Source organism: Clytia hemisphaerica, unplaced genomic scaffold (genome assembly GCF_902728285.1).
Source record: "Clytia hemisphaerica strain Z4C2 unplaced genomic scaffold, Clytia hemisphaerica genome assembly, whole genome shotgun sequence".
Taxonomy (NCBI): Eukaryota; Metazoa; Cnidaria; class Hydrozoa; order Leptothecata; family Clytiidae; genus Clytia; species Clytia hemisphaerica.
The window spans coordinates 64,761-82,176 of record NW_027103779.1 but is presented as its reverse complement, the minus strand read 5'-3'; the positions used below and the strand labels follow the sequence as shown (position 1 = coordinate 82,176).

The window sequence follows — 17,416 nt, the reverse complement described above, 5'->3', positions numbered from 1 at the left end:
CCCCTGGGCATGACCAAACTCAAGGGCAGATAGGGTTAATAGGGTGGATAAGTACTTTTTGCAGGCTTTCAACGACATTGACCTAGACAGCTGGCAAATTATTCATAATATATTTATCAAACCCGCCACCCTTACTAGATTTGGGATTATTAGGCGCCTGAGTACAATGGATGAAGTTTTCAATCGTTCTTCCATGTAAAAACTCCATACTTCCATAGTTTATTTTTTGTTTCACTTTCAGAATGAATATATTACGAAATGAACTCGACAGGCGTCGTTTGGAAGAAGGCTTTCTGCTCTACGCTGTTTGTGAAATATCAACAACTTATGATATAGTTATGGACAGTTCAATTGATGATTTATACGCCTTAATTGATTACATAATACCATTCTTTTACAATGCGTTCATCAAAAGATGGTCAGGTAAGTCTATGAGACGCTGCAAAACAAAATTTTGAGTTATAATAAAGGCATCGTGTGCATCTGCTTTTGCAAAGGAATTCTATTATAGTCTGGTAGAATTAGGCTACGACCTTGACATAATTCCAACCAAGCTGAAATTTGGCACAAAGCTCAGTCATAGGATACTTAGTCACCAGAAAGGAGAAAGTCAAAAAATATTTTTCTTCTACATTCGAGGAACAATATTTCAATCAATAATAAAACCCCTTTCCACAAGTTGGACACGAGCCCCTTTTTCAGAACATAGCATTCTTTACTATTATTGTAATTAGACTTTTAGACAATCAAACGTTTTTTATTTTCCAAAATTAGTCGAACTTGAGCTAAAAATTGTTATTTTTGGTCAAACTTGTTGGGATTGGGTTGTGCTTCATTGTCTAATCGCACGATGAGTTATTTTTTCTTATTTGGCGCCCCTTCATAGAGAGCAATTAATCGTTGATTGCATCCTGTAGAAAGCAATTAATCGTTTAATCACACTCTTCAATGCCACACCAATGTTTACAATATTGATTTTAATGTGTTTTTTTGTAGTTATTTTTCATCATTCAAACGTTTTAATTGCATTCGAAATTCATTTTTTGAGAAAGAAAATCTGTAAAAAATAGTAGAAGAAATATAGAGAGAAGAGAAAAATACGTATCAGTGTAATTTACTTTCCTAACGGGAAATAAGTAGTGAAACCCATTGTGCGATTAACTCGTAATCAAATAATAACTCGTACAATTCGAAAATTGCATTCGTGATTTTTTTGTTTCGAATTTTCCTCGTCCTTTCGGACTCGGAAAATTAATAACAAAAAAATCACGCGTGCAATTATTCTCGAGTTACACTCGTTATCATGTGATTACATATATCAGATGCCCGGAAAGCCCGAGTTACTAAAACTCGAGTTACAAAAACCCGAGTTACGACAAATGTGACGTCACAAGTCTCAAATTATGACGTCATAAGGAGGTTTTGTAACTCGGGTTTTTGTAACTCGGATTTTTGTAACTCGAGTTTTCCGGTCCTCCATATACCAAAAAGAAAAAAAAATTTGGCTTAAGAAAAAAATAAAAAATAAGAAAGATAAGGACTTCACATCAATTTCCACTAAAGATTTACCAATTAAAAAGTTGCGGGTTATGAGTAAAAGCCACGGCGTCATTGAGTCATTGACAGTTGATATTTTTTTATTTTCTGTGTTATCTTCATTCGCGAAAGTTTAAAAACATTTTATCGTATTTCTTCAGAACATCGATGTAAAACACCAGGATGTGGAAAGGTTATTGTGCTCGATGGAAACATGAAAAACACCCGACAAGTTTGTTCTGTAAAAGATGTTACTAGCTTTATCTTTCGGACGTGGGCAGAAGAAATAAAAACGGGTACGGTTATGGTTTTATTCGTATTACGGTATGAAAGATGTGATATATTACTTTAAAGCCAGTGCTGAATTAACAGGGACCCTGGTTGTTAATATTTTTTAAAGTGAAGTCTATTTACTTTCAATTTAAGGATGTTTAAATTCGCCTGCAAAAGGATCGAGACACTGCAAGCATCACAAGCCTGTTTCGATTAAATTCGTTGATGAGAAGGAGATAATGAGCGGCAATGAAAAGTCTGCGAAAAGAAGTAGGACATCCGTAGAGAAAGAAGATTATTCTATCGTAAAAGTTTTGGATTCTAAAGAAATTGATGGTACTGTTTTTTGCGAGGTAAATTTCTTTTTCATGTATCAGTACTCACCTCACCTATCAGTTCTCTGATGGCAGACAATGTGTCTTGAAAAAAGCACCCTTTTCTACCGCAGCTACGAGCCGTGTTACAAGATAAATAAAATGGGAGGGTGAGGCTTTCAATGGTTTAATTTATATGTCTATGATGTAATTTAGGGGCAACAAATTATGGGAAAAAGGGGAAATTGTTTATGTAGTTGGAGGGAGGGGGTTTACTTTTGATGTAATTCATTTTCAGATTTTTGGTAAAATGGGGCAACTCATTATAAAGCACTGAAAAGTATAAAACTAAAACGAATACACTATAAGGGGTTCTGATAACTTCAAAGCAAAAATGTTTCTACTTATGTATAATGCAAAATTTTGTTAACATAAGTTAAATGTTTTATTAAACCCTTTAAGTGCCACGGTCATTTTTTTCATTTTAAAGAAAATTGCTAGTTCAAACTTTAAAGGCTTATATCTCGAGATCTAGAAGGAGTTAGAAGCTTGTTCGTAGCTCGTTGGATAGCTTATAGTCTCCTCCTTCGGCGCCGCCCGATTTAATTCGCTGGAGGACAGAATCATGTAAAGCAGGCCTAAATTTGGAGGTTCTTGCAAACATTTGCATTTTTTTGATTTTTTAGCTTAAAATCTCGCTGGAAAGACTCACTTTTGATTTTTTTTTGCTTGATCATAAAGCCCAATCCAATTCCTACGATTTAGACCAAAAATAGCGATTTCCGACTCAAACTGAGCATTACAGGAGGGCTTCGCCCTCCTACATAGCCCATTTCTGATATATACGACATTGGCACTTAAAGGGTTAACATTAAATTACTATACTCTAATCTAGGTGTTATGGAACAATAGCTCTACTTCTTGGATTCGGGAAAGCTACTTACCGGTGATTATCAAAGAATTAGAACACGCGAAAATAGAAACTGTGGAAGAAAACTTTCTTGGTCAAAAGAAGAAAATACAGATAATTTCCTTATCTCAACAAAGGTAAAATTGACTTATCCTCTGACTTATCCCTGGAAGACATTACATAAAAGAAATGTATCCATTCGATAAAATTTCACTTAGTCTTTCTGTCTAGTATGCACTGGCGAACTATTTTAGATTTCATATACTTTACAGTTTAGAGATCTGTCATGTAATTGAAATTGTGCGATTCATTTTATTTGAGGCAAGAAAGTTCTACCACGACTCCGAGAGAAATAGATGAAGCGGACTGTTCAGCTTGTGGAGAAACGGCTGTAATTGGTGAAGAGAATGATGATGACGATGATGACGATGATGATATTGAGAGTACATGTAACACAGATAAATCGAAACAAAAAGCAAAAAATACTAAAACCGCGGGTAAGATAAATTGATGATATGTTGAATAAACCATGTATTTTTATTTGATTATCATGGGGGCGGTATCGGTGTCAAAGTATCTATTTTTAAAGCTGATTGGGTGATTTAAGTTTACCACAATACTAGAATTTGTACAACAGTTTTTTAAAGTTGGACATTTCCAAGAAACAATTATCAAAAAAATCATTTTTTACAAAAACGTATGGGTAGATTAAAACGGACCTCAAAGTCTATCCACGATAAGTGTGCACTCTTTTTTCTTTTAACTATTACTTTTGAAGGAACCCTTCAATCTTTATAAATTTTGTATCCTTGGGTGGAACAATTTGAAATTAAAAAATATTTTTAAAAATTTTTAAACTGAAGATGAAAATAAAGAAAAAAATAAAGATCTTGTAGAAAAGTGTTATAACAATCATTTTCACTGAAGTAAATTCTTGATCATCGAACGTCATCTCTGTGAAAAAATTTCTCAAAAATAATCATTTAGTCAAAAGATATCAAACAAAGTTATAAGCTGATTGACATCTATAAACGCTGTTTATTGCTGTTTTTTTGAGCCAATAACTTATTAACTTTCTATCATAACTTTATATTGAATAAATATTTTAGTGAAATTTCTTCACAATGATAACCTCCTAAAACCATAAGTGAGAATCGCCTATGACCATAACTGCAGGGAGGTAGGGAGGGAGGGATTTAAAAAACTTATTTCATCATGTCAGCTTTCAGTTATAGCGTCGACTTGAACAGGGAGTTGCGATGGCCATTATGAACATGACGTCACGAGGGCAAATTATGGGCAAGTAGAGTAGCGCTTATCAAATAAAAGGTTAAACCACGATTTAACCTATGTTAAATCCAAATTTAACTTTCCATTTGCCTATGACCTAAACTAGGGGTAGAAACCAATCAAGTAGTCAGACGGCTGAGAAATAAGCGTGAGTCGATAGATATAAGTTTGGCGTGAAATTAAGGCTAATCCTCGAATAATAAACTTTCCTTTTTTCAGGAATACTGGCTATAACAAGTCCATGTGGAATAGTTTTGGATTTAAAAGAGCTTTATAACTGTGAGAGTAAACGGCAAGTGTATGGCTGTCTATCTGACTTTCTTTCGGAGCATAGCATGATAGGTTTGTTTGACATTTTTATGTTTTTTCCAGTAAAAAGACTTCCATTTCAAGGACCAAAAAAATTAGCCTATCTATCAAAGGTAATGAAACTAACCCCTGGGAAAGGATTTTGAGGGTTCAAAATTTCGTTGAAGGCATTCAATGTTTTTAAAAATGCAAATCTACATCTTTCAGGTCTGATTCAAATTTCACCTACATTCTCGGGGTCAGGTGCTGTAGATTATTGACAATAGATTTTAACTCAAAGTATCCTTGAAAGTGAATAATCCTCTTCCCATTATACATTACTTTAGAAACGATTGTTTACGATGATGCATGTCATTTGAAGCCTTTCGCCACCAACAAAATTAGGAAAGATCTTACACCATTGAGTAAAAGAATTGCTGGAATGGATTTTGCAGTTGATCGTTTTCATTTCAAAAACCACATTGGAGAATGGTGTCTTGAAAACTGCGACCCTGATATGGTTGCAAATTTAAACGAGGTATATACAGATTTTTATTTTCTTAACTTGAGTATCAAGCCCCCTTAAAGTGGAAATTGAATTGTTAGAGAGATAACATCATCAACATAACTATTTAAGAACTTCGCAGAGATATCATTGAGATTAATGTGAAACCCTGACCAAGTCACAGTCATTATAATAACACAGTTAATAATACCAAGCTCACGATATTACTAAAAAATGATGTACAGTGAAACCTCCAATTAGCGGACACCATCGGGGAGTAAGCAAAGTGTCCATTAATTTGAGGTGTCCGCTTTTTGGAGACCGTTTTAGTGGCGTTTGTTAAAAAAGGGGGAATAGGTTGTGTTTGCTATTTAGACAGTGTCCGCTTTTTTGAGTCTCCGTTAATTAGAGGTTTCACTGTATATATACCGGGTATGCATAAAAAAGAAGTTAAGCACAAATTTCAAGTTTTTACATGCGCTACTCTCTTCAGGGAAATAATCTCAAATTTTTTAACAATTATTGCTGATTTGACCTTTTTATAATACTGCTGAAAATTTTATTTAAGCCAATTTGTAATTTTTTATGCACATCCGGTAATAGGGTTTAATTTCTTTACATTTAGGTCAACACCGAGAGCTGCGAACAGTTATTCAGCTGGTTTTCATCGTTTAAGCACATGACCAAACACATGAAGCGCGAGACCTTCATATTTCTTACGTTGTATTTGATGGAAAGTCAAAATCAGTTGACAGAAGAAAAGCTAAGAAAACGCAAAGAACTAATTCTCCCGAATCAAGATATAGGGATGAACTGAATAAAAAAATTACTGTGTTACTTCGAATAAACGCCTGTGTTACTTCGAATAAACGCCCTCTTCTTTTAAACACTATCCTCGAATAAACGCCCCTCCTTTCACAAAACATTTTTATTGAACGTCCCCTCAAATAAACGGCCCCTTCAAATAACCGCTTCTCCTATAGGAGAAAACACTCAAATATTATTATACATACACTCAAATACTAAAAAAGGCAAATAAGTTTCCAATTTACAAATAATTTAATAAACGCCCCCTTCTTTTATACGCTCTCCTCGAATAAACCCCATTCCTAAAACCCAAAAGTTTTAATAAACGCCCGGGGCATTTAATCAAAGTAATACGGGGTACTGAATAATTTGAATAATCGATATTCACTTTCCAATAATATCTCGTGCCCCTCCCTACATTATTAACTTTTTCTGTTCAAATTTACCTTCAGACGTGGTATTTACAAGGGCTGGAAAGAAAATAATGTTTTGAAAAGTGAATGGTGTATAGAACCATATTTTATAGTGTTGTGTTGAGGGTTTATTTTTTGTAACTGTTTGTACTTTTTTATAGCTTTTCGCTTTCACGGTTCAATTCAAATTGTTGAGTCAAATGCTTTGACATCTCCCTATTGCTTTCAAATACCATGCCACTTCGTGCAATATAAAGAATTTTGTACCAACGTAAAGCTAATGTTGTCATCTTTTACATATGTATACTTGTCTCAGCATTTAACTTAAATTACTTGTAAGATTTCAGCATAGCCGAATTTTGCCTTTTGCTTCACTTTTCTTTTGTTAAATTAGTTTTGTGTCACACAAAGATGTAAAAAGTTCAATCATTTATCTTTGATTTTAGTTTTAAAATTTTAAAACAATCAATAACAGAACGAAACTAATGGACCATTTACCTATTTTCTAAGAATGAGCCCCGAATGAGCTGCCTTCGAGCCCTCCTTTTTCAAACAGCGCATGTATGTAAGTTTTTATAAACAATGCAAACGATTCCTCACTCTCGTTTCATGCGATCTTTATTTGTAGAATAACAAATCTGTAGATACTTTGTAACTAACAAGGGGAATACTTAGAGTAATGTTCTTTCGTTGTTTTTGCCGCAATTTTGATTTTTTTTTTTTAATTTTCCACCACATAGTTCTATTCAAGACAAGACAAGAACGGAATCTGGTCTAGAGGGGGTGTGTGTGGCCGGGGTGGGGATGTGGCGAGAGGGGTGGGGCGTTGTTTTTTGCCGCCATTTTTGATTTTTTTTTTTAATTTTCCACCACATAGTTCTATTCAATACAAGACAAGAACGGAATCTGGTCTAGAGGGGGTGTGTGTGGCCGGGGTGGGGATGTGCGAGAGGGGTGGGGCGTTGTTATTGCCGCCATTTTGATTTTTTTTTTAATTTTCCACCACATAGTTCTATTCAAGACAAGACAAGAACGGAATCTGGTCTATAGGGGGTGTGTGCGGCCGGGGTGGGGATGTGCGAGAGTGGTGGGGCGTTGTTTTTGCCGCCATTTTGAGTTTTTTTTTAAATTTTCCACCACATAGTTCTATTCAAGACAAGACAAGAACGGAATCTGGTCTAGAGGGGGTGTGTGTGGCCGGGGTGGGGATGTGGCGAGAGGGTGGTGGGGCGTTGTTTTGCCGCCATTTTGATTTTTTTTTTTTTAAATTTTCCACCACATAGTTCTATTCAAGACAAGACAAGAACGGAATCTGGTCTATAGGGGGTGTGTGCGGCCGGGGTGGGGATGTGCGAGAGGGGTGGGGCGTTGTTTTTGCCGCAATTTTGATTTTTTTTTTTTAATTTTCCACCACATAGTTCTATTCAAGACAAGACAAGAACGGAATCTGGTCTAGAGGGGGTGTGTGTGGCCGGGGTGGGGATGGGCGAGAGGGGTGGGGCGTTGTTTTTGCCGCCATTTTGATTATTTTTTTTTAATTTTCCACCACATAGTTCTATTCAAGACAAGACAAGAACGGAATCTGGTCTATAGGGGGTGTGTGTGCGGCCGGGGTGGGGATGTGGCGAGAGGGGTGGGGCGTTGTTTTTGCCGCCATTTTGATTTTTTTTTTTAAATTTTCCACCACATAGTTCTATTCAAGACAAGACAAGAACGGAATCTGGTCTAGAGGGGGTGTGTGTGGCCGGGGGTGGGGATGTGCGAGAGGGGTGGGGCGTTGTTATTGCCGCCATTTTGATTTTTTTTTTTTAAATTTTCCACCACATAGTTCTATTCAAGACAAGACAAGAACGGAATCTGGTCTAGAGGGGGTGTGTGTGGCCGGGGGTGGGGGTGGGGATGTGCGAGAGGGGTGGGGCGTTGTTATTGCCGCCATTTTGATTTTTTTTTAATTTTCCACCACATAGTTCTATTCAAGACAAGACAAGAACGGAATCTGGTCTATAGGGGGTGTGTGCGGCCGGGGTGGGGATGTGCGAGAGGGGTGGGGCGTTGTTTTTGCCGCCATTTGTTTTTTTTTTTAATTTTCCACCACATAGTTCTATTCAAGACAAGACAAGAACGGAATCTGGTCTAGAGGGGGTGTGTGTGGCCGGGGTGGGGATGTGCGAGAGGGGTGGGGCGTTGTTATTGCCGCCATTTTGATTTTTTTTTTAAATTTTCCACCACATAGTTCTATTCAATACAAGACAAGAACGGAATCTGGTCTAGAGGGGGTGTGTGTGACCGGGGTGGGGATGTGCGAGAGGGGTGGGGCGTTGTTTTTTAAGTTTTTGCCCATGTAAAGTTGTTAATAATAATTAATTAAAAAAATTATTTTTTTCGAATAATTTAAATAATTTTTGCATTTTAATTCAAAAGAGGTCTTTTAAAATAAATTATTTTTTTTGCTATATAATAAGGTTGTAGTCAAAATAGATGATTACTAGGTTTTTTGTAAGTTTGTAAGATTTATTTTATCAGTACTATGTCTTGATAGTGTAGGGGATGATCATAAACCTCTATAATGGAGATAAAGATCGGAACTTATACACCAGATCTGGACAACACTCCATTAAGAATAATTATAGTTTTAATCTAAAATTGTTTAAACCTTTTGCACAATTGAAGTATCATGTCATTTATTTTTAAATAGCTAAGTTTCAATGAGTAATTAACCTTTTTGTTTCAAAATTTCTTTACACTGTCCGCAAAGAATTGAACTATTTTAAATTTTGCGGAAAATTTTTCTAAAAAGATGTGTCAAAAGTTATGACTGTTTATTTAAGCAAAATCCAGATGAAAAATTGATGAAAAACCGCTATTTCGAAGATTTCGAGACAAAGAAGCATTTACAAAAATTTTCCGCAAAAATTTTTATTGTTCTGTAAAAGACCATCTACTGCGAAAAATTTTTCAAAATGTTTTTTCTTCGCCGAAACTAAGCTCTTCAAAGTTGAAATATGCTTCCTCGCAAAAGTCTTCATTTTCTTCTTCATCAAATTTTTTCAATGCAATTTTTGAATTTTCAGATTCAGGAATAGTTTATCTAACAGAAAATGTATAACATGCCATAGTTTTGTTGGTTACATTCAGAAAACACATTTTAAACACGGCAATTATGAAAAATTCACTATGGTCAGAGCTCTTAAGATTGAGTGACCAAAATACGAAATAGATCCAGTCATTGACCCCAGCCCCTTTTCCAGGATTACCAAAGTTTGAGCAAGAAAGTTGAATATCAAGAAGCAGGCAAACTAGAAAAAAATATTTCTTACCATATTTGTGTCTATGTAGTAGATACAGTTTGTAGAACTATTTCACCGTCTTAATGAAGAACTGTATTTTTACATACAAGTAAATACAATATAAAAGAAGTCATGATGAAAAAAAAAATTCAAGTTGTATAATTAATAGACTTCTACTATGGCTGCGTTTAGACCAGCCTGGCATTTGTAATTACTTGTAGTATTCTTTTGAATTCTATTGTTCCGCGCAATTGTTTGGTTTGTCAAATGCCTAATGATGCCAGCGTGTTGGCATTTCGTTGGCATTTGAAATGCCATTTTGAGCAAAGGAATCCCCTTTTCTGGCATTTCAAATCAAACAAAGGAACCAAAACAAAGAGAAAAAATGACATTTTTGATTTTTTAAAGTATTTCCACGTTTTTTATTCAGTTCTTTCTATAGATTGTAAAATTTGCAAGATTTGCCATAGCCTAGCCCAAAACGGCAAATTGTTTCAAGCTTAATGACTGCAGTTTTTGAGAAATTCCATGCTTTTCATTGTTTGATCTGAATTTATAAAGATTGAAGAATTCCTTCAAAAGTTATAGGTAAATGAAAAAAGAGTGCACACTTATCGTGAATAGACTTTAGCAATTGAGCAAGAATATGATTTTTAAAGATTTTTAAACAACGGCATGTGCCGCAAAAAAATTGGCTTTCACAATCTGACCCGAAATGTACCCTTACACAGTAGTGCATTTTACCGAATGTTTCTCAAGCTTAAAATATAGTTTGATTGCATACCTGATTTTGCTGAAGCTACCCAAAAAATGAGCCTGAGAGGTCAACACAATGTGCAAAGCAAATCAAAATGGGTGTGAGTCAAAACTATAATAATACAACAGATTGTTACTCTCAGACTTGCAATTCCCGAACACACCCTTAATGTTTAATTATCTAAAAGAAGACCCTTGTAGTGCACTCTATCAAAAATGCTTCATTTCAAGGGTCTCGAAAAATCGACCCCTTAAGGGCGGTACATTCCGTGGATCGGACCATATGAGTAATTTAGGGTAAATTTCAATCTCAACTCTTAAAGTACCAATGACGAGTATACTAGACATGGGCTATATAGGAGGGCGAAGCCCTCCTGTAATGCCCAGTTTGAGTTAGAAATCTTCATTTTTAGTCTAACTCGTAGGAATTGGATTGGGTTTCATGGTCAAGCAAAAAAATAATCAAAAGAGAGTCTTTCCAAAAAGTCAAAAAATGCAAAAATTTGACAAAAATCCACTTTTTTAAGATTTCGACTTTTTTTTGACCATTTGTCTGGTCAACGAGTGATCCAATAACCTCCAAAATTGGCCCTGCCTTACTTGATTCTGTCCTCTAGCGAATAAGTATGAAGTTTTACTACTAAACACCTTTCTATCATTCAGGCAGGTCCACGCAGCAGGAGTTAAGAATATCCATTATGAACTGAAAAAACACCATTGTCGACTTATGATTATAAGATAAATGTTTAAATGTTTGAAGTAGAAAAAATCTAAGTCAAGTGAATGCTGAAATCCAAGATGGCCACTGCATTCTTCATATGCATTCTGGGAAAAAAATAAATTGCGGTCACTGATAAATTCTTAATCAATCTTGAGAGAATAAGTAACCCAAAAACTTGTAAAGGTAGTTTTTTTGTTAAAAATGTCAAGGAACCCAATACAAAAGCTTTATCTTCTAAACCCTTAACAAATTTTGCTGACTATGCTCAGAGCCCCTCATAAATTTTTATTTATCACTAACGCTGCTTGTGACAGTATAAATATGCATTGTCCATTACTTCTCCGCAGTCTTGTCTTACAAAGATGGGCGAAAATTCAGTCTCTGATATAACACGGCTATGATAAAAGAAGAGATACAACAGACAAAAGATTTTATGAAAGAGTCATCCCGTAAAACCTACGCTGATATAACCAAAGCACACAAGGAAAATCTTAAATCTGTTGTTGCGGAACAAAAAGAAGAGGAGAGGAGAGAAAAACGAGACATCGAATCAAGAAGAAAAAACATCATAATTCATGGACTCTGTGAACAAGCTGAAGACACGAAAGAAGAAGATCAAGAAGAGGACAAAAAGGAAATTGAGGATCTGCTCAAAGATATCGGCATCCGCGACATCAAACCAACGCATCAACATTGTATTGGGTTCGAACATGAAAAATCGAAGAAAAATCGTCCGATAAAGGTGACCTTGCAAAGTGAAGAAGAAAAAGAAAGAATCATGAGCAACCTTAAAGCCTTAAAAAAGTTTGGATATCATCTAAGCATCACTGATGATTTCACCATCAATGAAAGAAGAAAAATCAAAGAGATGTGCGAAAAAGCTAAAAAATGGAACTCCGAATGCGATGGTGATTTCATTTGGCGTGTGAGAGGAAGTCCCAGAACAGATAACCTTCACTTGATAAAAACAAACAAAAACTTTGCCAACCAAAAGCTGTCAATATCTAGCCCCAGTAGCAGCGACGATGAGCTGCCAACAAAACATTAGTCTTTTTTAATTGTAAAGTAGCGTTGAATTTTATTAGCCTTTGTTGCTACCTTTTCGTCAACATGAAATAAACTATTACTTACTTACTATAACAATAAACTGACCATAACTTTCATTAAAGTGCCACCGCAGTAAAACGAACACAGAGTTGAATTTGCTTTCAAAAGGAATGGTACTAGTCCTACAGTAATCCTTGTTAAGATTGATTCTCATCTGAGACAAAATTCAGTTTTCAAATGCTAACAAATGTGTGATTTACAGTTATAGTTTCAAAAGTAAGATGACGATAAAACAAAAGAGAGACAGTCAAGATAAGAATGCTACCGGGACACCATTTGAGCGGAACTAAAATACTAAAAAACGCACGCCCGGAAAAATAGGTGCTGGGTATGCGCAGACGGTAAGGGTTGTTTTTTTCACCTTACAAAGTCTTTCTAAGGCTTGCAGAAATCTGAAAAATTTAAACTAGTCTAGAAAATTCACGATTTTTAGGAAATTTATTTTGATTTAGAGTGAAAGAATTGTAAAAAAGTCTCTCTAAGGGTAGGGGATTTTTCAAAAATCAAAGAACATTTTTCAAAAAGTCTCTCTAAGAGTCACCTTTTCAGCAAAAATTAGTCTCTCTAAGGGTCGATTTTTGGAGGTCACATCCGTACATACCCCTCAACTCTAACCCTAGTACCTGCGGATGTGTGGTTTTCTTGACCGTCTTGCACATTCCCCATTCAGTTGTGACTTGTAACATACTACCTTTGCATTTTGATATTTCGTAAACATCTTTTAATTCTCCTTGATCAAAACATTCAATCGTCTTCTTTTTCTGAATTTAATCTCAATTGGTTTTAGACCCTATGTAAAAATATCCATTGCGTGAGCGAAAATTCTGCAGTTTCTGTTATTGCCACCAAAGGGAGCCCAAAGCAGTCTAGAATGGCATTCAAAGCTTCGCGCCTAAGGATAGTTGGACATAAATAGCTCACAATTTTGCGCACTTGTTTTTCACTCTTCTTATACCGGTTAAATGGTAGCCCGGTATTACGTTTGTCTTTTTCTTATTCCTAGAGAATTAATGATCTGACAAATGATGGAGAGACAACGAAAAACATAGAGGCAATAAACCGAATTGCAAGATTGCCCCAAAAACCAAACTTGTCATCTCAAACTGCATTTTGAGAACAGACATCAATGGTGGACAAGACAAGGTGAATGATCTGAATGAATCGATGGAAAAGATGTGTGAGAATTTGAAGTTTGACATAATAGACAACACTAACATAACAGAAAAGCAATTATCAAAGGGTAAGCTTCAATTAAACAATCATGGAAATTCTCGACTTGCGCAAAATTTTATAAAATACATTCCTGACTTGAAATGACGGACAAAACATGATCCTGACACTAGCCTGGAAAAATTGATATATTTGAACAAAATTCGATATTGAAATATATTTATCAAACTTACTTACTTACTTCATAGTATAAGAAAGCCGCGGCTGGAATGATAACATCTGAATTTCTGTTGTTCTATCCACAGATCTGTAAAGCCCGAAGAGCTAGATTTGCGGCTTTTATCGAAAAGTGAAGCCTAGGTTTGGAAGGATTTCCTACCAAAGTCACGTGACTAAAATATGCAATTTCACCGGTTTGAGAGATGTGAAATAGCGTTTGGCGCCTACTTTTTTTGATCTCGCGCTCCGAAAACAATTAAAATGCTAGATCCTATCCATCGGCACGAAATTCAAAAAGTCAAATTTTTGCTTCACTTTTTTTTGCTGGAGAAAGTTTAAAGTTGCCTATCTAGCCCTTCGGGCTTTACAGATATCTGTGGTTCTATCTCTGTCGTATTTGATGACTATTTGTTGATCAAGAAATCAGTAAAGTAGCATCTTTAACGGTAAATTTTATTGCTTTGTCGCTACTACTTACTTCTCAGTTTATTTTAGACATTAATGATATGTCCTTGATAATACAATTGCATTATAAAATCATTGTGCAGGAAAGATCAACAATATTTTCCACAAAATACCCCTAAAATATGTCCAAAATCAGTTCAAGTGTTCTATTAGGTACCATGCATGCATATAGTAGAGACCAATGGTGAAAAAATTGTGCAACTTAGGGTAAAAGCAGAAATTTTTTACAGGGACCGAGTTTAGACCTAAATAAATGATTTGGGCCCGGGACCCACTCAAATTTCCCCTTTTTACCCAATTTTTGAGCCAATTTATGATGACGTCATCAGGAAAATTTTGGCTTAGAGGTCATCCCAGAAAATGTGGTCATATTATATACCGTTGGATCGGAAATTCAACGTAGATTTCAAAAAAGGATTATCTCATACCATGAAAATCAAGCCAATAAAAGTTATTCATTCCCAAAGTGGTTGATGACGTCATCAACTTTTTTTGGCTTAGAGGACATCTCTGCAAATATGGTCATATTATATACTGTTGGATCGGAAATTGAACGTAGATTTCAAAAAAGGATTACCTCATACCATGATAATCAAGCTAATAAAAGTTATTCATTCCCAAAGTGAGTGGTGGTCCCATCAAACTTTCTGGCTTAAAAGTTGCGTCTTAAGCAAATGGTCATAATTATACATAGCTCTAGATCAGAAGTTTTACCTATATCCCGAAAGAAAATTATCTGACACCATGAAGGAAGCCAACAAAAAGTTATTTTCCACAAAAATAAACAGATGGCATGGGCTTTATAGACAAAATGTAACTTGTAAATTATCCGAATACGGCGAACACTAAGATTATTAAATCATATATTCGGGTTAAACAATATTTATTTACAGTTTTCTGTGTTATATTTTTATATTTGATACATAAAAATGCAGAAAAAAGCATAAATGAGAATTGCACAATTCGACTAAGAATTATACAAGAACATAGTGAAATGATAAATGAACGAAAAACTTTTGAAAGAAGCATAAGCAAACTAGCGTTCGGGTTTAAAAGACTTTCTCGTACAAAATTATATACACACCTTCTTAATCGGAGACTTTTGAAAATACATAGAAATATATAGAAAAGAGCAAGCCTAGTGAAGTTAACAAAATATAAATCTAGATATTTGTTGAGTTAATCACGTTCACATTCTCCTTTGCATTTGCAAAGCTGGGTACATAAGAACCCTGAGCTGACACACTTGCAACGTCCTTTACAACCTTTCTGAGGATCGCATCCACATTTAATCAACTGTCTCAAAGCCAAGGTGGCATCTGGAAGGTCAGACCATTTAGGTGCGTAGCAACTATTTGCCATTTTGAAGCCCCATTGTTCAGGATCAGGAAGACTTTGGTTGGTGACAATCGCTTGATCCCAATTATAACCGGAAATATACGAGGAACGAAAAGCATGTTGCAACAAAGCTCCACTTGTTGGTGGAATGGAATCAATTGATCGGCCTTTGCAGAATAATTCTTTTCGACATTCGTTGGTTGTTAGACAATTAGACGTCTTGTTGTATAGAAGCACTGTGAAGCGTTCGAGTATGGGCAACGCTTCTTCGACATCACGATGGGTTGGTTTATGACTAAGCTTCTCAAAAATTGGGGTTATTTCCTCAAATGAGTCCCAGATCTTCCAAGCAGAACTTCTAGAGACTTGCGACATGTAAGAGACCTGGTCACATCCTGTGAAGGCATGAAAAAACGGGATTCCTAAAGCTTTTGATTGTCCGAGATCTCTCACAATCAAATGGATCGGGAAGAATTGCCGATGTTTGCCAGTACCAAAATCGATCCACAATTCTTCTAGTTGAGCATGCAAACGAGCAAATATGGATATAGCTATAACTAAGACGTCGGTGTCCACGGTGCGAATGGTTATCTTTGTGTGACCTTGCAGAGACATGTCGTTGACGTGCAAAAACACTCTTGTGTCTGCCTCTTCGTGGTTGCATGGTGAAATAAATGATGATGCCATCTGACCACTACTGGTGACGCAAGTCGTAGCATAAGCACATGTAAGCACTGTTTCATCGTCGGTACACGACATCAGCTCTTTGGAAAGATAGGCGAACAGCTCGGTTTTATTTTGGTTTAAACGAAGGAATCCATTCCAGTTTGTTGGTGCGATGGAATCATCTAGAACCTTCCGACGAATTCCTTTTCCCCGTTTCGTTCGTGTTGCTGCTTTAAGACTAAGATCCTGATATGTGTCAAAAACGACATCCACACGTTGAGACCTGTATTCATTTTGAAGCTTCTTGACCTGAGGATAGAAGGATTGTTTGCAATAATCTTGGAATCTTTGATTCTTCTTTGGTTTGGTCATATTGACGATGACTGATCCTTCAAGCACTGATCCATCAACTTCAGGAGGAGAGGATACAACTTCTGCTGGTTGAACACACTTAGCCAGGTCAGATTTAATTCCCGAACGCATTTGTCCACCTTTTGACAATGCTGGCGGATATGGAAGGGTCTCATGTTGGAAGAATTCATCAAGGTCACTTCCTCTGATTTGTGTGGCAATGTACATTTGTGAGAACAGCCGGAGGTGCATCTTTAATTCTTTCGTTTCTGCCTTGCTTGATTTCCCTTTAGTGCAAGATGTTTTGAAAATGATAATATTGTTTTTTGTAATAGGAGAATCAATCGATGTTGTTTGACTGAAAGTTCTTGTGGTTTGAAACTCCTCAAACTGGTCTTTTCCAATCTTCTCAACTTCAAAAACTTTCTTTGCTGTTTCCTCATTCATCACGTCTTTATTTCCTAATTGAATCAGCTCCTTGGAATCGTCACAACTTGTGCTGTTGAAAGGGTTTCCCAGTTGCGTTATTTCAGTGGAAAGCTTGTCAACATCCGTTCGAAACTTTTTCTTGAACGCTTCTGAATCTTCGTGGTGATTATAAACGGAATGCTCGTTTTCTTTAAGGACTGTAATCTCCTCAAATTCTGAGACTGCTCGAGCCACTTCTGGACTACAAATCTGCCAGCGTCGAAACTTGTCCTCATCTTCTGTCAAACCAACTAACCCGCCGCTTCCTGGATTAAAGAGAATAGAGTACTTTGCCCATTTTTCAAAACCCTTTATATTCAATCAAATTTTAAATAAATTCAAAATCACTTTAGCGAGGTGAAAAAAACTAAATGTGTCGTACTTAAACATAGCACCAAAAAGGTCCTTAAAATTTTGATACCTTATACAAACCTTTGACATCTTTGTTCAGTTGTTCATGGCGTTGATCCAGACCCATGCTAGAGAAGCGGTTTTGAGTTCTGTTCACAACGAAGTTTCCGTTTGTCACAAA

At 36.1% G+C, this 17,416-nt stretch overlaps 2 protein-coding genes across 2 annotated transcripts; both read left to right on the top strand.

Annotated features, from left to right (window-relative positions):
• The first annotated feature begins 1,703 nt into the window (after positions 1-1,703).
• LOC136806190 (uncharacterized) lies at positions 1,704-5,936 on the top strand. The gene is made up of 7 exons (XM_067062750.1): positions 1,704-1,832; positions 1,963-2,162; positions 3,019-3,170; positions 3,355-3,530; positions 4,543-4,665; positions 4,959-5,149; positions 5,742-5,936. Exons 1-7 carry the CDS (start codon positions 1,751-1,753, stop codon positions 5,931-5,933), a joined length of 1,116 nt encoding a protein of 371 aa, XP_066918851.1. The 5' UTR covers positions 1,704-1,750; the 3' UTR covers positions 5,934-5,936.
• A 5,561-nt stretch (positions 5,937-11,497) lies between these two features.
• On the top strand, positions 11,498-12,283 carry LOC136806186 (uncharacterized protein PF3D7_1120000-like). The gene is made up of 2 exons (XM_067062747.1): positions 11,498-12,008; positions 12,270-12,283. Exons 1-2 carry the CDS (start codon positions 11,498-11,500, stop codon positions 12,281-12,283), a joined length of 525 nt encoding a protein of 174 aa, XP_066918848.1.
• Positions 12,284-17,416: the final 5,133 nt, after the last annotated feature.